Source organism: Lycorma delicatula, chromosome 5 (genome assembly GCF_047948215.1).
Source record: "Lycorma delicatula isolate Av1 chromosome 5, ASM4794821v1, whole genome shotgun sequence".
NCBI classification, from domain to species: Eukaryota; Metazoa; Arthropoda; class Insecta; order Hemiptera; family Fulgoridae; genus Lycorma; species Lycorma delicatula.
Genome location: NC_134459.1, coordinates 52,899,161 through 52,923,730, shown reverse-complemented (window position 1 = coordinate 52,923,730; position 24,570 = coordinate 52,899,161). Strand labels below are relative to the sequence as shown.

The window sequence follows — 24,570 nt, the reverse complement described above, 5'->3', positions numbered from 1 at the left end:
CGCAATTTTTCATTTAAACGATTTTTACATTTAATTAGATATATAAATTTCATAAGTTATCTAGAAGAAATTTATTAAAAGATCACAAGAGGAACTTAATCTACAAAATTAAAAAAAAATTATCTATATTTGATGATTCTTTTATAGAGAAATTAGGAAAAAAGTAACTTCATGAGAAAAATTCCTAAGAAAAATATAAATAGTGGAACACAAATTCAGAAATAACAAAATTCTTTACAACTTCAATAAAACTGAGAAAATTTCAAGATACCATCAGAAACAAAAACAAATTCTTTGGCCATCTTATGAGAATGAAAGACAAAACACGACCACAGAAGAATCTAAAAACATATTTATATAAAAAAAAAGAAGAAAGGAAATCAACCACCTCAGAGGTTAAAAAATACTTTTTTTCCTGTTTAGCCTCCGAGAATTACCTCTGGTATTACTTCAGGGGATGATATGTATGAATGTAAACGAAGTTTAGCCTTGTATAGTCTCAGCTCGACCATTTCCGAGATGTATGGTTAAATGAAACCCAACCACCAAAGAATACCGGTATCCGCGATCTAGTATTCAAATCCGTATAAAAGTAAACTGCCTTTACGAGGACTTGAACGCTAGAATTCTCGACTTCCAAATCAGCTGATTTGCGAAGATGCAAAAAATAAAAGATATGACAAATTTCATATCTTTCTAGTATTCAAATCCGTGTAAAAGCCTTTACTAGGATTTGAACTTTGGAACTCTCGACTTCTACATCAGCTGATTGCGAGGGCGCGTTCACCACAAGACCAACCAGGTAGTTTTAAAAATGACCTAAAAGATATTAAAATATTTGAAGAAGTAGTACGAGATACAATACCGTTTAGAAATTGGTAAATTTCAAGTGTTTTCAGGAGAAGAGAAAAATGAAATCAACTTCTGGAAAAGAAGTAAGGAAAGAAAAACGAAAGAATCAAGAACTATTGAAAGATCAGGAAAGAAGACGACCAGAAGAAAGAGAAATGAACACAAAAAGTTCCTTCAGGTGGTTTTCAATCGACCAAAAAAAAAGTCTTGTGCATTGAGTTTTATTTCTGAACCGCATACGAATTTGATGGAACTCTCAAATTGTCTAAAACTCAGCAGCCTTAATCTCGGTTGTGTTTTAGATCATCCAAAATTCAAAAACTACTACATCGATTGATTTAATTTTTTGTAGGCGTATGGCCTAATTTGTTGATCCGTGTATTTCAAATTCAGCTAACCCCATTGGCCACCAAACCGATGAAGGGGGTGTTACAAAATAAAAAACTACTAGACTAATGGTTTAGTATACAAACACATCAAAATAAAATATTTTATTAAATTTATCATAATTACCAATTGGAATATTTTTCAAACCGGTATAACGACAAAATTCATAAAAATATTTGGGATAGAGGTGAGGGAAAACCAGGATTCCTGGACAAAGTCGGGTGCCCAACTCATAAATGCATAAATTCTGATAGATTTGAGAACCTGTTCCTTTTTTTGTGGTGTTAAAAACCCTCATTTTTTATTTTTATATTAAGAATTTTTTTTAGTAATGTTTTCGGTAAACCGACTCTGTTGTTTTCCTATTTTTAGTACTTAAAACGGGCTTACAAGAAGTAGAGACACAAATAGATCACAACAATAAGAAAAATATTTAATCTTGGACACATACAACAATGACCTATATCTAAATATAATGTAATCTACTCCAATGAAATGGAAACCAATATTAAGAGTTATGATTTTAGAATGAAAATTTTATTTAGCGAACGGTGCAGAGTACTAATTGATTACATAGAAGTGAAATAGACTGATGAATTTGAAGGATAAATGTTCCTACTGTTAGTAAAACATACATAGATAGCGTAACGCAGCTTTGTTTATTTTAGAAATTGCTACCGTATAGTGGCATACTACATATTCACCGTGTAAGTAACAATTAATGTAGCCTGAAGCTATAAAAAATCCAATGAATATAGTTATTGTACCATAAAAATACAAACTTGATGTACAAAAAAAAAAACACGCCCATATAAAAACCTAACTTCAATCGATTTTAATTATTTTTTTCAATTAATCTATCAATAAAAATATTACGAAATAATAAAATGAAAAATAAAAAATATGATTATAACACGGAATTTTCTAGTCCAGAATAGGTGAAGGGGATTCACAAATGATATAAGACCCAATTATTTTTAACTTATGAAAAAAAATGGTTCCAAATTCTGCCTGTCCACATGTACGAACCTTAAACCTTATTTGTTAACCAAAACCAAATTTATCGATTTCATCAATTCCTTTCGCTATTTTTTTTAAATTTCTTATTAAACACATAAGCTCAAAGTTTATGATGGAAATATGGAGTTTTACATCGTCAATATGAAAAATGCCATGCCTGACTAAAATTCGCATCCGGGACCTTCCGAATGAAAGGAAGATTCTGCCACGGGTATCGGTGAAATATTCTTCAGTAGTTTTATTATAAGTATACAATTTTTATGGAAGACTCAAAAAATTTACAAGATATTTTGACAATCAAAGAATTTCACATAAAACTTACACAAAACTTAAGATAAAAAAGTATCATAATTTTCCATCCCAGAGAGCCTTAAAAGCTACCCTACCCTCGGTACTAATCATCTTTATCACAGATAATAGAATAGAAAAACAAATACTAGTTTAAAAACAGTCTCAGGAACTATTAAACGCCCTTCAAAATTTTCCGCATGATTATTAAATGTCTTGCCTTTGCAGATTTGCTTACTCTCTCAGATAAATCTCAAAATAGCAATACAATAAATAAAATTATTACAAGATACAGCAGAAAGAATAAGATATATTTTGAAAAACCAAAATATGATAAATACCAAAAAATGGCCCAAATTTAAAAAAAAAAACTACGCATAAAAAATAGAAAGCAAACAATGAGAAATTATAGAAGAGATGGCCAAGAATAAAATCGTTCTAAGAAATTAGTAAAGTAAAACAACTGATTTATCTCCATATATAACAGGTAAAATAACATGCAAAGTTGAGGCATTTGCTTACGGTGACTCATCTAAAAGCTTCGACACTGCCTAATGTTTAATTACACACACACACACACTAATGTTTAAATTAACTTCACAACGTCTACACTAAATTGAATATTAATTTCTTTCTTTCTCTCCCTCCAACTGAAAAGCGTTACGTGGAAAAAGAGATAAAGTATAATTGAACAATTACACAGTATTTAGGTAGGCATAAATACACACATGCGCGCGCGCGCGCACACACACACACACACACATTTTTATTAATAAATAATGCGGCAAATTACCCCACATCCTGGGAAGTAGAATTTAATTATTTATAACAATTATTTTCAAAGTGCAAGGTGAAAAGATAAAGATGCTACGATTTGCTGATTATATATTAATTCTAACTGAGAGTACAAAAGCTTTAGAAGATACAATAAATGGCATGGATGATGTCCTACAAAAGAAGTACCGCATGAAAATAAACAAGAGCAACACGAAAGTAATAAAATGGTGCAGAAATAATGTACATGGACCTCTGAATATAAAAATAGGAAAAGAAAAGACTATGGAGGTAGAAGAATTCTATTATTTGGGAAGTAGAATTACTAAAGATGGACGCAGCAGGAGCGATATAAAATGCCGAATAGAAAAGACGAAACGAGCTTGCAGTCAAAAATATCATTTGCTTACAACAAAAATTAATTTAAACCCCAGGAAAATTATTTTTGGAAGTATATTGTTGGAGCGTAGTTTTATATAAAGTGAAACTTGCCGATCGGAGTACCTGAGAAGAAAAGATGAGAAGATATTGAAATGTAGTGCTTTAGGAGAATGTTAATCAGATGGGTGGATAAAGTGACTAATGAATAGGTGTTGCAGCAAATCAATGAAGAAAGAAGAATTTGGAAAAATACAGTTAGAAAAAGAGACAGATTTATAGGTAAAAAAATTAAGTCATCCTGGAATAGTCGCTTTGGTATGGGAGGGACAGGTAGATGGGAAAAATTGTGCTGGCAGGCAACGTTTAGAATATGTTAAGATTATTAGGGACGTAGTATGTAGGGGGTATACCGAAATGAAACGACTGGCACTAGGTAGGGAATCTTGGAGAGCTGCATCAAACCAATTAAATGACTGAAGACAAAAATAATTATTTATTTGTAAATAAATATATTTCTACATTTTGTTTTTGTTAAGTACCTAAGGATAAATACAAAAAAAAAAAAGATTTAATTCAAAAAACCAAAACGTTTTTAAAGTAAAAGGAAAAACACGATAAAATGGCAAAATTCCATCCCTATCTGTTTTTAATAATTTAACTTTTAAAAACTACCTATAAAAAATTATTCAGAAACATTACAACTACCAAGTCGAAAGTGACCCTTCAATTCCTAAATTAAATTCTATTTATTTTATAGAGAAACAACAATACCTCGATAATCAATTAATATTTATTGGTATTTCCTACTACTTCCATTAAATGGCAATGGTAACTTCCATGGTATATCATTGATGTAAATTAAATATTATTTTTTAATCATAATTATTGCCATTTTAAAAATAATACATACTGACTTTGTGAAAGCAAAACAAAACAAAAATTATCAGTATTCACCTAGTTTCTACCAGAAACGTTAGTAAATAATGAAATAGATGCATTACTAAGTTAAAAAAAACAAATAAAAGGGTGAAATATCTTTTTTTTAAATGTATGAAAATATTATGAATTCAGTTGGGGAAAAAAAGGATTGGAACACGGTCATATAAATGCATAAAACAATGTTTCACTTTTATTAAACGAAGTAGTCCATGTATTTATTGAACGGTATTAGAATGGCGGAAATGAATTTTTATTGAAAAAATTATTTTTTTTTCATTTTAAGCGAAAAATGTAACATCGGATTGCAATGATTTATACGTACTGTGACTTTACAGTATATCATCCATCATGCTACATTTTTTATAGTAAACTTCAAACATCATTTAAACATACATCAGTGAATTCGTAAATATTGTATGTTTTTCAGATTTAAAATTATAAATTAACAATTAGAATAAATATTATATTTATGTATGAATTTAAAAATTTTCTAATTATTAAAATGATAAACTTTTAAAAATTTCAAAGATGAGCGATTGGTGTAATCTTTTTGCGTTTGATGTAATATGGGTAAAAAATAAAATTAACTAACTTATTATTTATTACATTTAAATTAATAATTCAAATACGTAATATCCATGGTTATTTAAAATGTTAAAAACCTCACTTTAGAATTGAAGGAAATAAGAAGCGTTGGTGAAGAGAGGAACCCGAATAATGATGACTAAAACAGGAGGAGGTTTTCTTACCACTCCATTAAAAATCCTGAATTATTTAACAATTCATATCAAAGGTAAACAATAAATAGCTTTAATTAACGGCGAGAATATATTTCCTGATAATCTGTAGTCAGAATGACTACGGGTCACGACTGAAGACATTTTCTCAATTCTATCTGTATATATGGTTTTTTTTCAAGTTTGAAGGCTCTTTTTGTAAAATATTTTATTGAAAAAGTTTCTGTGAGAAGGTCAATCAGTAAGAGAACAACACATTTTCGAATTTTTTTTAATGAAATATAATCACGTAAAATATATGAAAACATTTGTATGTTTTTATATGATTAATACTTGTAAAGGATTGTTACAGTATAATAATAAAAATAATAATTAAATTTAGTCAAGAAAATTAACTGGAAAATTTATTATTATTTTTTGATACCGGTAAGGGACAACTACTTGGGGTGTACTGTAAATCACTTTGAGAAAACATGTTATGAAAAACATTAAATGGCCTCCATTTTAGTTATCTTTTTCGAAAAACCTAACCGAGATCAAGATATTTGACCTTCAAAGGCTTTTAAAACTGTATTTTACGCACTAACTTTTCCATTTCAAATAACTGAGCTGCCCGTAGAGGCCTCCTGGGTGCTTGGGTTTTGATGGCCTCTTACCGACAAATAAATCGTTTGAGGTAGAAGCATTTGCCAAAATTAATTTTTATATTTTTAACTTTAAAAACTATTAAAGGGTTTGCATACTTTTTTAACATTTTCTTTCTCTCTTTCTACATTGTGAAAGCAAAAATAGGTACATTGGGTGATCGAAAAAGGTTGCAGCAATAACAAAAAATCATATTTCTTTGTAATTTATAAACTGCAAAATAATCGGGATATCATCAAGTTTTTTTAGACTTGTTCGGCCGTCACTTTGAACTGATGCGCACAACGGCATAACTTACAACGCCTGTGCGCCACTATCAGTGCAATGACGACAATTCAGCAAAAACCACAGCGCGTTTTGTGATTGGCGGAATATAAATCAGTTATAACTTATTCAACGGACTTTCCGGCGTGTTTGTGGTAGTGCTGCTTCACACAGATATTATTTAGACGGTGGTACAAGCGAGCAGTTTAAGAAATATGGCAAAGTGAAAAACTCCCCCCCGGATGTCCCCAAAACGAGTGATAAAGCAGTTGGGCAAAAATGTATGAAATCCAGAAAGAGTTTGAATCCAAAATTTATTCCGCCACCATTTTGGGTACAGATATCGTACCAAATATTTATTTATACCATCTTTATTGTCTTAAAAAGACCTTTAAAATGATCTATCACACAGGGATGTTACCATTTAAAATATTTGAGTTACAATCACTGAGCCCCCGCCCGCAAGGGGTTGAAATTTTATTTCTAGTCAAAAAGTAAAGTAGATGATTGGTATCTTATCCTCAAAGTTACAGTATTCTATCTGGAACGTTTTTAAAGTTGTTTAGGGGTTTCCATACTTTTGAGTCATTCTTTATACAGGCCTACGTTTAAAGTTTTGTGGTTCGGAAATCACCAAAACTGCTATATCAATTTTATTGAAATTCTAATATGCTTTAGAGTAGTGTAGCTGAAGTTGAGCACGTGAAAATTTGGTGAAGATTCGTTATTCTTGCGTTACACCCAATTTAAGGTCGAAATAAATCTGAGATTATGTTGACTGTGTAACAGTCGCAGTGGTGAACGAGTTGAAACTTGACGCTTGTGTGTAGTAGGATCTAGTGGTTAATTGAACGTACGAGTATGTAGTGTGTTCTACTCTGAAAACCAGTGGTTTCTGAATGCGAAACAGTAAGGGTGTCGGAAACGAATAGGTTTCTTAAAACTTAATTTTTTTAAATTAAGTTTTAAGAAACCTATTCGTTGTGTAATAGTTGACAGAAATAAAATTGGGGAATACATTTAGAACACTGATTTTGTTAATTAATAGCTTCAAACGTATCGATAAATATGAAGAGTGAATTTTGATAAAATGTTGCACCACATTATGTAATACTGACTGAAATAATTTAATTTTTTATCATTAATTGTTAACAATTTATGCATCCAGTAGAAATTGTACATTACATTCTTTTTTCTTCAGAAAATTTAAAATAATATAAAAAGATTTTAAATACAGAGAGCTACTGTCAGTAACACAAATACATGTTTTTTTGATTCTGCGGGGTTTTATTTTGTAGAATAATAGTACATGTGTAAAAAGGAGCTGTTACAAAAAATGTCTAGGAAGTCAAATAAAGTAACACTGATAGCAGAAAGTTCTTTTCTTCAATTTTAAATGCAATTTACTGCAGTAAATTTCATTGTGAGTTTAAACCCGCATGATAGCGTGACATCTTGAACTAACTGGTATGAGTCTTTGGAACGTGGAAAGTGTAGAAGGGAAGTAACTACAGATTAGAATAGTTAGATAGTTCATTTACTTTTGTTTTTATTATTTTTTTATCAACACATAACAGATTTATGGCATTCCATATTAATTTCATGGCATTAATGAGGTTTATATTTTTTTATAATAAATTTTATATTAAATATTTGTTTTATTTTTTAAATCAATTTTATATTATACGAAATTTGTATATTTAAGCAAAATGTTATGTAAAATTGATTCAGTTGAAATTTCTGTTGTAATAATTTTAAAAATTTGTACGTTAAATAATAAAATTTTGTTAAAAAATTTCAACATAATATCTAAGAGAATGCTTCAATAAATTAATTCGTGTAAACAATAAACAATTAATAAATAATGAAAAGAACGGTAACAAAAATAAATTTAATAATATTTTTTTGTAATTAAATGTTAACAAAGTAAAATTATAAATTAATTTATTGAAACTGTACTGATAATTAATTAAAATATGACACAAACTGATGAATGTCAAGAACATACTGCTGAACGTATTTCAGCACACTGAACTTAGTCTCGGCATCATCAGTACCAGAAGAATTTTTACTGCACTACTTTAGCACAAATTAATGTATGGTAAATATTTCGTTAATAAACTGTATACTTTTTTAATGTACAAAAGGTACAAAATTTACTTGTTAGAAATTTTACCGTAAGTTTAAATTTTTGTCATTGGATGCTTAACACAATGTGTAATATTTACGGTTTTGTTTAATGATGAAGCTACATTTACTCGAAGTGAAATGTTTAATTAAAAAAAGTCACATATGGAATCACAAAAATCTACATGGTACCGTCAAAACTGGAAACAAACACACGTTCCACGTAAACGTTTGGTGTGGTATTATGGGAAATAAAAATTGGAACAATTTATTTTCAATGAGAATATTTCGGTGCTTTAAATTTTTTTAAGAAAAATTTGTCAGATCTAATGAAAGATGTTTCTCTGGTAAAAAGAAGGCAGATAATTTTCCAGTATATGGGGCAGTTCCAAAGTTTTTTCTAGCAGTTAAATAACACTTATGCAAAGCGGGTCGAAGGTGGTATAATTATCAAGTGGCTTCCAAGATCGTGGATACCGGTGTTCTTTGATGGTTGGGTTTCAATTAACCACACATCTCAGGAATGGTCGAACTGAGACTGTACAAGGTTACACTTTATTTATAGTCATACATATCCTCTAGTATTATCTGAAAGGTAATTACCGGAGGCTAAACAGAAAAAAGAAAGAAAGGATTCTAAGATCGCCTGACTTAATGCCTCTGGACTACTACCTGTGGGGCCGCTTGAAATCATTAGTTTATGAATAAAAGTGCAATACAACAGAATAGCTATTTACGAAAATTCTCAGTGCAGTACAAGTAATACAATAAAACACTGTTGAAATATCGAAAGCCACCAAAATCATTGTTCGTCGAACACAGGAGGACTTTCCGCAGAGAAGACTTTCAGCAGTTTATTTGTTTGTAAATTGGTTTTACTGTTTATGTTTGAATTTATAATTTTTCTGAAATATTTAATTTTTTTTTTTTTTATTAATGAATATTCTGTTTCGCTGAATAACTAGTTGATATCTACCACATTCTGATAAGCTGTATTTTTAATAAACTTGGATTTCTTACGTTAGTATTTAATTTCTGTGGACTTCCTACTGTACTCAGAATAAATCTTTTTATAAATTTTGTTTAAAACTTTTACGCGTTTATTATCGATTTTACAAAGTTATTTTACGCCAAACATAAAATAGAGTGTTTTTCGACCTCAATATTTTTTATTTTATTACAAATTTATCAAAAATTACTAAAAATACAGTTACTCAGTGATTTGGGTCCCAAGAATTACAGCCTGTCTTAATTTTACCGAAGGCGGTTGAAATCAGGGAAAAATATTTCGACAGTTGATCTACACTTTCAAAGCGTTTCCGAACCTATGTTTATAAAGTTAATGTGATCAATGAAAACGAGTATTGGTTAAATTATACATATATAAGGTATATAAAATTTATAAAAAAATTATTTGTAACCATCTGGAAAACATTTTGATTTCTTTAGAATAATTTATTACAATATAACCTACATACCAAAAATGATTAAAAAAAAAAACAGTTACTAGAATGAAATACACAGAAATGAGGACCTTTAAAATAAGTTTTAAATGAGTACAACTAAATTTCATTTCATATCTAGTCATTTCATAACCAGTCACACACAATAGTAAAAATTAATTTAAAAAAAAAAAATCAGAAGTACTCTCCAAAAAACGTCATCTAAGCAGTTTAATCTATGCAAAGCACTGAAATGAAATGATAAACTTACAATATAATCTGTACAAGCGGATCCGTGTGAAAACTTTGCAATTTAAATTTTACAAAAATAAAAACAATTCACGTTAACTGCAGTAATAATTTACTTCTAAATGAGGAAAAGTAAGTACAATGACTGAAATGTTACAGTAACAAACTGTAGATAACAGTAGAAAACATGAAAAATATGGTTGGTACAAAACATTAGTGCAGATTCTGGTTGTATCACCGACGACGGTGGCGACTTGACTTATCAATGGACTAGTGAAACAAATTTAATTTTTAACTAAATCTTTGTTCTTTCAATACTTTTTCTTTTTCGTCGTAATCTGTTTGATTCACACTCGGGGGATAATTCCCTATCCAGAAATACCATATTTATTTGCATTTGTCTTGATGGCATCTTATAAAAGGTGCAAAACCTTCGTCTTTTCTTACCGTATATAAGAAATTATAATTTTAAGGTGGCCACGCTGTCAGGGGAATCATGGACTGTTAGCGTTCCTTTACATAAAATAAGTTAATTGCCGGCCTCCGTGGCGCGAGTGGTAGCCTCTCAACCTTTCATCCGGAGGTCCCGGGTTCGATTCCCGGTCAGGCATGCCATTTTCACACACGCTACAAATCATCTATTTCATCCTCTGAAGCAATATCTAACGGTGGAGCAGGAGGTAAAAAAAGGTACTCTTCGTACTTTTAGTCAAGGAAGATCGGTGAAAATTCACGTTCACCTTTTGTCAATTACCTTTGTGGACAATTAAAACTAACTTACATAGAAGAATACTCTACGTATACAACAATGTGTGAGTATAAAGGGATTAAAATGAGTGTGTAGAGATTGTCATACAAAATTATTTGGTTCAGTTAACATTACAAGACATATTTTAATTCTAATTTTTTTTATATTCGTTTTTATTATTTCTTTTATAATTATTGAACAATTAATTCATCAAGCGTTCTTAATTGTTTTAAATATTTGTTTATTTTTATTATTTCTAGATTATTAAAATTAAGATCATACTTGTTTTACTAAACCCGTATAAATAACGGTAATCATATCCATCGAATTATTATATATAAAATTTGAAACGTAAAATATAAATTTTGTTTTTGTTTAGAGAACTTGTTATATATGTTGCATAATTTTAGTCATGCACAGAACTCATGCACTCAAGAACAGTGTGCTTTGTCCGACTGTGTAAACAATTGCGTACAGAAACAAAGCGCTTTAATGAATAGTCTACTTCACAGTTAACGGTTCAAAAAACATCATACCGCTAGTAATTAAGTTAGTGAAGGTAATAAATCCTTGCCAAGTTTTAAGCTAATCATTCGGTCATTACATGTGCCACCCAAAAAGTTCACTAAAGATCAGTATAGAATTTCTTTGGCAGCCTTACTGTGAGTTTTAAATGCTATCCGAATTTAATGTTTAAAAACCATATTTTCACGAGTAGTAGGAAAAGATAGATGTACTATTTCGAATAAGAATTATTAATGGTTTGTTTGAGTGACTGGTTTTTACCCTTTTTGTTCTTTTTAATAAAATCATTGTGGAATACACAAACAAGCTACACAGCTACAATACGCAGAGACAGTTAAAAGAATATGATATTTATAAGAGTACATAACGCATAAGGCAATTTTTAAAGCTCAAAATTAATTAAAAGTGTGTATGATTTTAGGGTATATCGAGAGGGGGAAGCGATAATAAAAAATACAGTAATTAAACACATGTCCTTGAATAGTTAAAAGTAATAAATATTTTTAGCATGTCGTATCGTGCTAATTGTATTGGTTAGGAAACTGAAGGGGTTACGGGTGACGGGAGAATGACGCGGCTCAGGTAAATAGATTCACGGATCGTCTGCGTGACTACATTTTGTTGGATCCGTACCTGGTACGAACGGTACCGTTAATATCTCTATTTTATTCACATTTTAATAATTTATTATTATTATTTTATACTAGAAAAAATTCTCTATAATCCTCCAATAAAATAATTAATAGATCAGTTTTATTATTAAGGAAGGGATGAAAATATAAAAAGTTATGTCAAAATCAATAAGTTACGTTGGAATCAAGAATATTTTACTAAAAAGTGTATGAAATTTCACATGACTTCTTTTACGCCTATTAAATTACACACACGCACATTTAAAAAAAAAATAATAGTAATAAGATTTTATTTCATTAATCATTTCTGCTATTTTTCCATTTTTTTTTATTGTTATAATTGAATTATTATTTATCGTAATTTTCTTTTTTTATAATCATAGGTTAATAATTATTAATAAATCAATATATTTAAATAAAAAAAGGAGATGATTCAAATATTTCATTAATTAAAATTTTTTTGGCTATAACTCTGTATCCAATGAAAATAAATACCCCACTTATTTTTAAACTTTTGGTTCAATCGATTGCAATCAAAAGGGAAGGTGCACAACTAGAAGTTACAACAGTCCTAAATTAAAAATTTAAACAATACGGCTAATCGTTTTGGAGTTATGCGAGATACATACGTACGTACAGACGTCCACTAGTCAAAATGGATATTTCCATTGAAATATGAAAACCGAAATCTTTCGCGATCACAATACTTTTTTTACTTTGTAAAAGGAAGTAAAAATGTGGCCAAGGAAACTCAACTGCTGATTGGCTGGAACAGTTTAGTTCATTATACGTCAAGCATCTACTACTAATTGAGCAAATTAAGTACACAAATTCTAAAAAAATCTTTAAGAAATATAACGGAAATTTTACTAATAGAAAGACATGGCAAGTCGATCAGCTCGGCAGGTAATTGACTGAAATAGCTTGTCACTGAAAAATTTATCAAAAAAATCTGCTAATTCCGATTTTATTTATGTATTTTACCCCACAAATGGATCATTTTTTAAGCGTTAATCAGAGTGAGTAGAAGTATTTCAAACAGCTGACTTTACTTTTCTACCAAGCGAAATTATTTAGAATTAAAAAAAATCTAAAAAGATTAACCGATGTAGTGAAATCTGTTTCATTCATTCAAAAAACAATTAATAAATGGAAATTATTCTGTTTAAAATAATAATCAGTAAAATTATTCGAATACTTCATTTACTACGGATGGAAAGGTAAAGATATTGAAGTATCAGAAAAACAATGTAACAGTACAAAAAACTGACAAATTGCGATGAATTTCTAGCATTTCATTCAAGAGGATATACATTCCCGGAATGGATGTGTTTTCGCTTTTTTTAATGACGTTTTTAATAATGCTTTATTTTTATGCTTTTACTCTTCAATTCACTTCACTGCACGTTATAAACAGATTATTAAAAATAATAAATTAAAATAATCTGATGAATAGTTTAATAGTTCACAGGTCAAGATAGTATTAATTTTTCAATAATTATTATTTATAGCAGATCAGAAGTTGAATTTTGTTTAAAATAGATTTCATTTTGACAAATATAGGGAAGAACCTCATGAAAACTATGATACCTCGTAATTATGTCCTTGTCTCTCACAAAACGTTACGAATGTGATAAGGAGTACAATTTCACGCTTGTACAGAAAAATAATATTTAAGTTATATTGTCTCTGAGGTAATTTTTTAGCCAAAAGCACTTAATACACTATTCTCATTAAAAATATATTGTATTTTTGTATTAGAAACTATTTACTATATTTAAACTGATAACTACATTAAAAATATATTATATATTTCTCATTAAAAATATATTATATTATAATCAACATATTATCTTCTTTAAGTACGTTAGTAGTAATTATAATTCCATAGATAATTGAAACTTCCCCCAGTTTTTCCACAAAAATCAAAAACTTTACAAATTTCCTCAGACTAAAATTTAACACTAGCTTCCTTTAATTCAAAGATATTCCTGACGTGATTTTTAATATCAAATAACAATCCTAGACAAAATTTAGACAAAAAAAAAAATTTAAATAATATTATTAATAAATTATAAAAAATTATAAATTAATTTTAGACAAATCCTAGACAAATTTTGTAGCCGTAATTCACAAATAAATCACGTAACCAGAAAAAATAAAACCTTGGACCTAAATTCTACTTCCTGCTAACTTAAAAAAATAGTATTTATCTATGTATGAATTTATAAGGAGGGAATGATTAGAAAATTCAAATTTACTACCTATAAGTTCTTTGTAAATTCACCGATGAGGATGCAAGATTATTAGCTTCTTCCACGAAACTATTTAAATATCAAGAATATTCCTACTCTACATGTCTTTAGCACTATCCTTTGAAGGTTATCTCAGACGATCACTATTTCCTTGGCGTATTCAATTGTTGTAAGCTAGATATAAATGAAGAAATCAGAAATCCCCAGACGGAAATGCAATCACCTGATCTAGTATCGTTTATAGTATCCTAACGAATTATAAATTAGCTAGATTCTCATTACAGCGAAGTGTATAGATAAAGAACTAGCGAAATCTTCTTTTTTTCAATTGGGTTGCATCATTCTCTACTACCTTAAGCGATTACGAAACTTGCCCCATTACAACATATTAACAGTAATGCGTTTTATATAATACTATTATAATTATTAGCTACATATTTATTCATTAAATGAACGGCCGCTACTGTTTTGCTGTCATTATAAAATTTATTCAAATGTTGGCAAGTGTCTTTAAATTTTAATAATGAAATTTCAATTACACATACAAAACTGTTATAAATGTCTCTTCTAGATAATGAAAATAAATAAATTTATAATTAAGAGTGTATTTTTATTATTTAATTTCTTTTGAAAATAATCTGTACACTATAAAAAAAACCTAATCCGAATCACATAGTAGGCGAATCAAATACTTCAACATTAACAAAAAGATGATTGTGGATGGATCTTTAAATTATTTCAAAGTTATACTATAAGAAAGTTATATTAACTTAAACGATGTGAAATCAATAATATAAATTTAAAAGTGCTTATTATAACACATAATCCAATAATTCTGTTCTTTTAAGTCTGATCCCTAATCGGGAATGTTTTTAAGTTTATTAGATTTTTTCTTCTTGTCTGACTTTCTGCGTTCTAAAAATAATAAGAAATTTTGTTTTTTGTATCTAGTTGTTCTATGTATGGAGTAGAGCATTGATACAATTAAAGTCTGGAATCTGGATCTCAAAAAGTGGTGAGACAGAAGTTATGATAGCTCGGATGGTACTAAACTTAATGAAAAGTTTACTCACTTGTAAAAAAATTCAGAGATTTCATACCTTACAGAATTGTTTCCAAAATATCAATAATTTCAAGATTTGATGTTCTTTTTGTTTAAAGATTACGTATGTATCTCAAAAAAGCTGACAACAAAGTTGTAATACTTTCCAGGTATTGATTATTTATTCTTATATAATGGAAAAATAGTTATACAAGAAAACAATTACAAAAATGTCTTTGTAAATTATAATTATATGTTTAAATAAACCAAAAGTGTTTAAAAAATTGGAATTTTTTAATTTCTTTTCTGTTTCCCCTACCACTAAAATCACCTTCAAGAATTTTTTTTTGATTTTTCTACGTTTACAAAGTTAAATGGAAGAAAGTAAACACATTCCCACTAAAAAATGTACAGCAAAAAAAGTTACCAAAGATTTATTTTTATGAGGTGGGTGAATTATAATGGAATTTTATTGTAATATTATCACTAAAAGTTTATTATTTAAACCAAAAATTATTAAGTAAACAAAAAAAGTTTTGAAAAATTAAAAAAATCTATTTTTAAAAATTGATAGGCTCCCCAACCACTAATATTGCCCCTAAAACATATTTTAAAAGTTGTTTGCCTTACTACTGTGCCTAGAAAGACTTTAAACATATTTGGTTAAAAAATTTGTAATAAATAATAAGATAGATATTTTCGATTTTTGGGAAGGGGTAATTAATTTTGTGGCTTTTTTTTAAATATCAAGATAAACATGCATGCGTGTACTGAGCTTAATATAAAGTGGATTAATTTAAAACAATATTTTAGAAAATTGACCCTCAAGCATTTTTTGATTTTTGGGGAAGGGGGAATGTTTAGGGCAAAATAAAAAAAAATAAATGTAAGATGAGCATGCACGCATGTACGGAGCAATGATATAAATTGGGGTTATGTTTGGAAAATTTTGAGCAAAAATTGACCTCTAAAAACTCCTTCCCCTCATCGTGGAGATAATGACCCTAAACTTTACAAACAAATTGTTCCATATAGCTCTAGGATACGTCTAGCTTTAGCTCTAAAGATATGATCCAGGAAAGTTAAAGATTAATAGTCCAGAATAGGTTTAATCTACCTATACATGTTATTTTGCAAGGCTTAGACTTTTTCCAATTGTTTTAATATTTCTTTTTACTTCACATGAGGAATGTTATAAATCGCAAATATCAGAATAATTCAATATTATTCATATCATCATTAACATTATTGGTTCTTATATGAAGCAATGAATTTTTAATTGATTAATTTATCTTATGGAAAATATAAAAATAAATCTTTATAAAAAAAAAATAGAAATATAATACTAGCAGACCCGGCTATGCTTCACTACTGCTAGATTTGATATATATATTATATATATTGATAGATTAAATGAACAGAATTGAAAGTTGAAAAATATTACAAAACTGAACATTACGAAACTTCACAAAATTTAATGTTTCGAGGCAGGCAAACAAAAGATCTATACCGGGGCGGTTGACCTGCCGTACCGGGTGTAAAACCGGCGGATGGGAAGACCGCCTTAGAGTCAAAGACACGTTCCTGGGGCGAGTATACTTAACTGGATGTCTGGCCCAGGGATGTAGGGGGGAAAAAAAAAGTCGCAATCGGATGAATGTTATAGGAACGCATATGAGACAACAAAAAAACATTAATTTTTATATATATAGGGGATTTATTACAGTGCCTTGATTTGTACGGAAACTGAAAGATTACACATAAAATAGGGGTTTTGATAACTTTCATTTTTTCATTCACGAATTATAAAATTTCCAGTTTATTAAATGATTTCATTAAATAATTCATTATTTTTGTTTTTTGTATGAATTCTAAATAATTTTTTATGGATTTCTAGATAAGATTATTTATTCACTTATTATTTTCAGTCATAAAATAAATGTTTTTGTTATTAATTAGGGAAATTTAATAAACAATTTTTTTTCTGGATAGTTGAAAATCTTCTGCTACTTATGCAAGAAATTATGAATTTTTAATAAAAATTCTGTCCATTTAAAATATTTTAAAATTTGCTAAGTTTAATTAAAAAGGATGATTTTGCTAAAAATGAGCCCACTGTTGAACAACAAATTGTAAAAATTTGTTCAATTTTACGAATTTTCAAAAGATTTTGTTGATGGTCTCGTATTCTCAGTTTAAATTAACTGATATACAAACATAAAAACAACTTTTCTCAACAACTGGAAGATTTCAAGATATATCGTCTTATAAATTGAAAAGTGTGAATTAAGATTAACTAGGTGCAAAGTAATGTTTGGTAAAATAGTTCCCGTATATCACGAAATATCACAAAATATCCCGTATATCACTGGGTAGGCATGAAAAACTACTGTAGACTCGATTTGCTATTTATTGGTAGCCAATTACCGTAGCAGATGTTCCAATTAAAAATCAACAAAATGAATAAATATATATAAACACACAGTATTAATAAATTTAACCTTTTTTATAATTATTATTATACTGAAAAATATATTTATAGTTTTATAACGTAGAAAAGATGTCAAAATTTGAAATGATGAAGAATGGGCTTGAAGGGCAAACAATAGGAAACAAATTCCGTAGAGGAAAGACAGACAAGCAAATAAATCATTCATCCTGTCAGACGTTAAGCGAAGAAATTACTTACCAGATCTTTGGTTTTACTGGCATAATTAAACATTCCTCATTCGGTCGTAGTTGAAATTAGGAATAGTGACATAGATACATAAACGCACGCGCGTGCATAAAGTGACACATAAACATAGATGTCACAGTGACTTGTCAAAGAGCATTCATTAAACGTGTATGTTAATGTTTATGTGTGCTTGAAATATAAACGAGTAAATATATAGAACACATATTTATCAATGGATAGTTGCTGCTAGAAAAGCTACAAGCTGGTTAGCGTATGGACAAATTAATAACACTTGTCTTCAAACGTATTAACCAGCTGTATGCTCCGGGTCGATAGTACTCGTCTGTCAGATTCATTCTAAACAAATAAATTTATACTACGTAAAGAACGGGGTAATAAACAACATAAAGAGATAGAGAAACAAAATACACAAAATTAACCAACCGTCTTACTGATTTTGATCCATAAATAAAATAAAATTTGTACTCAAAGTTATTACATAATAGAAATGATCGATAAGAATTGCTCAAAGTGCCTGTACGAAAGTACCTATTATAAAAAATTATTTGTTTATAAATACCATACGTGTAATTTAGTTCTGTTTAAATATATTTTGTTATTTTTTTAAATTTGTGTAAATAGGTGATTTTTTGTTATTGATTTTTCATATATTATTCGATATTATATAATCGATAGGCATTTTGTGTAAAAATTCAATTCGTTGCTTTTAAATTAAGACTGGATCCTAGGTTCGTCCAACACTATTTTTAGTCTCAAATATTTTTGTAATTTCAAAATTTCCATCATCCACTCACTTCATCTACAATAATTTTTAAGTTGTTCTAAGTTCAAATGCCCAGAATGGGCTGAGCGCCGGTCACGTGCCGAGATCGAGAGACTGACGCCTGACAATTTGATTGCATACACAATTGCTTCACCGGATCACTGGAAGTTAGTGGATGAATATGCAGTAGTAGTGCTACGCGACAAGGATACGGAGGACCAGCTCAGAGGAATTTAGCATAGGGATTGGCGGACAGCCCCGGTCGCGAAGGCCGGCATGCCTAGGTGTCCCAGGTTCCAATGAGCGGTCGGAGACTCCATGGGTCTATTAGGCTGGGTTCAAAATAAGAGATAAAAGAAATAGGAGATAAAATAAAGTAGGAGATAAAAAGACCGAGGCAGGTACTATTAAAAGTTATAAACTGAAGGAATTAAGTACTGAGTTCTGGTGAAGAACTGACCGGAGAGCGAATGCGTGACTGACAACCTTCTGCGGAGCCATAGTTCGTCTGCGCTTGTACGGATGGGCTATGGTGATGATGCACTGGGACTCCTGAACCCCCGGGGTTGTGCTACGCTTAATTGCTGATCCGACCTCCGGTGGGGAGGAACGATGAATTAGGAGGTATAGTCGATAGGATGCGGGCACACGTAGGCCCTTAGTAATAACATCTATCCGAACCCGTGCGAGTCCGACACTCCCCAACTTGGGGGTACGAAAATGGTATTTCTCCAAAATGATATTATAATTATTACTTATAATTATAATCTAACAAAACTTAACCTACGATTAACCTTGAATAGCAAGCTAAGTGAGCGTAGGTTAGGTTTAGTTAGATTATATTTACAATTTTTCTACAAATACACTTCCAAATAAGTATTTTAAATATTTCAGTTTCTGAATAAGTTCATTTTCTATTTCTCCAACATATTTTTAATTAAGCGTACACTAGCTATTTTACAAGTATTAAATTTAAAAAAAACTGGCTGTCTGATTCTAAAAAAGACACCGTTTTTTGTCTTCAGTCATTAGACTGATTTGATGCAGCTCTCCAAGATTCCCTATCTAGTGCCAGTCGTTTCATTTCGGTATATCCCCTACATCCCTTACAAATTGTTTTACATATTACAATATTACAAATGTTGCCTGCCTACACAATTTTTTCATCTACCTGTCCCTCCAATATCAAAGTGATTATTCCAGGATGCCTTAATATGTGGCCTGTAAGCCTGTCTCTTAGCTACATTTTTCCAAACGCTTCATTCTTCATCAAATTGCCGCAACACTTCTTCATTTGTCACTTTATCCATCCATCTGGTTTTTAACATTCTCCTATAGCACCACATTTCAAATGCTTCTAATCTTTTTTTCTCAGGTACTCCGATCGTCCAAGTTTCACTTCCATATAAAGCTACACTCCAAGCATATACTTTCAGAAATGTTTTCTTGAAGTTGAAATTAATTTTTGATGTAAGCAAATTATATTTCTGACTTGAGGATCGTTTCGTCTGTGCTATTTGCAATTTTATATAGCTCCTGCTTCGTCCATCTTTAGTAATTCTACTTCCCAAATAACAAAATTGTTCTACCTCCATAATTTTTTCTCTTCCTATTTTTATATTCAGTGGTCAATCTACATTATTTATACTACATTTCGTTACTTTCGCTTTGTTCTTGTTTATTTTAATGCGGTAGTTCTTGCGTGGGACTTCATTCATTCCATATTTTTTAAAAAAAAAACAGCCGTAGTTTTCCATTGCTTTCAGCTGTGCAGTACTCAGAAGATTGTGTGTTGTTGATATGGTCGTTTAAATCCTCCTGACCTACGTCCTTAAAATACGAAGAGCTGCTGCCTTCTTTCAGGAATTATTCCTTAGTCTGGCTCTCAACAGATACCTCTACTATATGGTTAGACCTTCGGTCCAGCTACTCTGTATCACTGAGCATTCAAGCTCACTCACCATCTCATGATTCATCAAGGTCTCATGATTTATAGATAACTTTACACACCTATATCTTTTTTCACGAAAAAATAAATTTCCATATCTACAAATTTTGGAGTTTTGAAATAAATCATTTCAAATTAATATGAGGAAGAGGTAAAAAACAGGATTCATTTTTTATTAATTTAACTTTCAACCGGAATGTTGCTGAAACTACACGTATTAAATAAGAATTCTATGAATTGGAAAACAGGATTACAGTGAAATACCATTTGTGAAAATTTTGTGGTACTTTTGTAGTTTTATGACATCCAAAAATTGTTGTCCAAATTAACTCAAAATCCCTTAAAAATAATTACGTTGAAAAAAAAAACAACTTTTAGGGGAGAAAAAAGTAAAAAAAGTGTTTTACCTACGCTCGCTAACCTCGACTAATTAACAGTAATATTTCTGATTATTTAAATAATTGCAATAATTACTAGATTATTTAAATAGTACGGTAGGTCAAGTTTAGTTAAATTATACTTATAAAATAAATATAAATGGTTATATTGAATGAGTCCCTATCATGTTCACAACTTGATTTAGCAAGAAAAAAATTATTTTTTCAATTTAAAAAAAAATTCAATTTTGTTGGTTTTAAAATTAGTTTTACGTCCAAAATAAAGTTAATATAATGACTGTCAGGGGTGTTTGGAGGGGGCGGAGCCTCCCCCCCATTATTTCAATATATGGTCATAAATGTAAAATTATAAATTTACATTCTTATAACTTTCAAAAATTTTTAACCTTTTATCACCTAAAAATTGTTTTTTTCTACATAAAAATTATTTTTGCCTAATTTTGAGTTGATCTGGGCAAGAATTTTTGGGTGGCAAAAAAGGAAGTACAAATTTTGTTTAAAATCAGCAAACATTGATGAAACGAGTGTACGAAAAACAGTATTTACAAAATACTGTTAAACGAGTTCAACTGTTTCTTTTTTTATTGCATTTAACAGTAATATTAGACAACCGTTGCCGTATTGGATAATCTCTTAGAAAACCAAAAAATTAGTTTTAAAATTTCTAAATAGGATTGCCGACCTCGATTCTTAATACGTTGGCTAGATAAAATTTCACAAGAAAGGTAAAGAGAGTATAAACCTTTTAATTAAAGGGATATCCCAGCTCAAACAAAATTTAAGTTAATGCACTTACGATTAAAAACATTTCACGAAATAAGTTTTAACAAATTTAAACTTGAAACGTACAATTAAATAATATAATGGTTCTCGGACGTTCAACAATCAAGTAACTATCATTATCGATAAAGTTAAGTTTTCAAACTACTTAATTTCTGTTTTTGTACTTATTAAAAATATCGTTTATACTACACTAGTTTTCTAATAAATTTACTGTAATGTTGGATTATAGCCGGTGCCTAAGATCTATGTTATTAATCAAAATGTTAACGTATTATAGTTTCAGTTATACTTTCAGATTCCGTTATGCAACTTAATTTATAATTTTTGTTTTTCAAATTAATTTTATATGTAAACTAAATACTCGATTGATGTTAAAAATATTTAATTATATAAATATATTAATTTCTCAGTGTTTACAATTTTTTCTCTAGATTACAGACTTTTACATAACAAAATTTTACGGTAATATTTTTGTGAGTATATCCATAACGCTGTCATAGGCCACGAAAATAAAACCAAGTTCTATGGTGACTCTTAATAATCGAGCAGTAGTACCTTTATAAAATGCCAATAAACCTTCATTTTTCCAGACAGTTTGTACACAGTTCCATGTACTGCTATATTTACTCGCTTCAAGTCCTTGCATTCGTGTTTTAATAACGTCGACCGGGTTATTAGCGAAAACTGACGTGACACCGGCGATAATACCGAATAAAGAGACGAGCACTTTCGGTACATGAACTGTCGGATCACCATCTCTGTATTTATTCTTTAAGGTTTCGAATAGGTAAAACCTAATAGCCTGATTACTACCTTCTTTTAAAATCGTTGCAGTAACGCCCTGGTAAATTCCTTTAAATCCATCTTCTTTTAAAATCGTAGCGATACTGTGAATCAAACCTCTATATCTTGGTTTTTCAAGTCTTTGATCGTTAATATATTTTACTTTCATAGTTTCCATGGGCGTTACAACAAATATCGCTTCATTTACACCGGCAACAAGACCGCATAAAGCTCTCATTTTTGCATTTAAATTCCCCCTTTCATCCGCAGTCCACGATTTAAGAGTTTCAAACGAACCAAATCTTACAGCTCCTTTCGGTACTGAAAAAAATAAAAATATATTTACACCTCGATACAGCCCGAATACACCTCTTTCTTTAACAGTTTTTTTAATTACATCCATAAAACCATTATATCTCTTATTTTTACCGGGTTGTTCATCCAATTGTAATTGTGTTTTTATGTATTCTGTCGGGTATGAAACAAGAATTTCAGCACCACCAGCTATTCCACCGGCTAAAATTCCCTTAAATGTTCCACCGCTCTCTCCTACGGCAGCTAAATTATTGTACATCCATGGTCTGTTAACTGAATTGTTTGATACTGTATTTTTTTCTTTGTCAACCATTTTAATTTCGTTTCTAAATTATAGTAAAGCAAGTAAATTATTCTTCACAATTAAATTACAACATTATTTTGATTTGTTAAATTATTTTTTCATAATGTAGCCGACGGAGTATATTTATTATTATTATTTTTTTTTTTAAATTTCCTTCATTTTATTTATGTTCCATAATTTTTTTTTATATTCTCATTTTATAGACGGTAACATGTTTACATTTTGAAGTGTTAGTATTTTGTTGCATGGTTACCAGAAACAAACACGATCACAATACTCGACCAAAAAATTTAAGTTAACTTTTTTCTTTTTATTACATTTAATTAGTGACGACATTTAACCTACCCAATTTTTACTGTATAAAAATAAAAAATACTTACAAAGTAGATAATTTTTTTTCTTGACTGAATTATGAATTGTTCATTTCACCTTCGTACATCCAAAAAAATTACACAACAGTATAAAATATGGAAATGAACTATAGCAAACTACTTTGAAATGAAATTTTGCGTTCACTACTTAATAAATAATATTAAAAAATTGAAAGATAAAGGTATAACGTAATCAAGATATGCAATCAGCTGTAAAACACTATTAATACTTTAAAAACGAAAAACATTAATTAAAATAATCATACGTTTTAAAATAGGATTTCTGTGTTTTCCGTTTTAAGAATGATATGTATGAATTTTTTTTTTTATTTACATAAAATAATTAAAACAACAAAATCTTTATAGAATTTAAAAAAAGAGTAACATATTTTTATAATTACTCTAAATAATAAACAAAACGACATACTTAATCCTAATTAAAAGGTAAAATACTTTTCCATTAATAAATCTGTTACAAAACTTCAAAATTAACCTTAACCTGAACTTATTAACATAGTCTTGAATTCAAGTAATATATCTTAAACATTCAAATTTTAATTCAAAAAGGGAGGAGGTCTGAATTCAAGAAGTGTAACTTTTACTTCCTTGTTCAAAGTAAAGGAAGTATTGTGATCGCGAAAAATTTCGGTATTCAGATTTCAACGGAAATATTCATTTTGACTAGATTCGGTGTGATGTCTATACGTATATATGTACCTCGCATTAACTCAAAAACGATTAGTCATAGAATGTTGAAATTTTGGATTTAGGACAGGTGTAATATCTAGTTGTGCATCTTCCCTTTTGATTGCAATCTACTGCACCAAAAGTGTCCAAAAAAGCCCAAAATCCAAACAAAATTGAATTTTAAACTTTTTCTTAACTGCAGTAATAAGCCCT

The 24,570-nt window shown here is 29.6% G+C and overlaps 2 protein-coding genes across 6 annotated transcripts in view; both read right to left on the bottom strand.

The window, feature by feature from the left end:
- The window catches only part of msi (RNA-binding protein musashi), a 1,037,545-nt gene that overhangs the window by 303,802 nt on the left and 709,173 nt on the right, over positions 1–24,570 (bottom strand). The window lies entirely within an intron of this gene.
- On the bottom strand, positions 22,355–23,308 carry LOC142325676 (putative tricarboxylate transport protein, mitochondrial). The gene has a single exon (XM_075367707.1). The coding sequence runs from the start codon at positions 23,306–23,308 to the stop codon at positions 22,355–22,357; it is 954 nt and encodes a 317-aa protein (XP_075223822.1).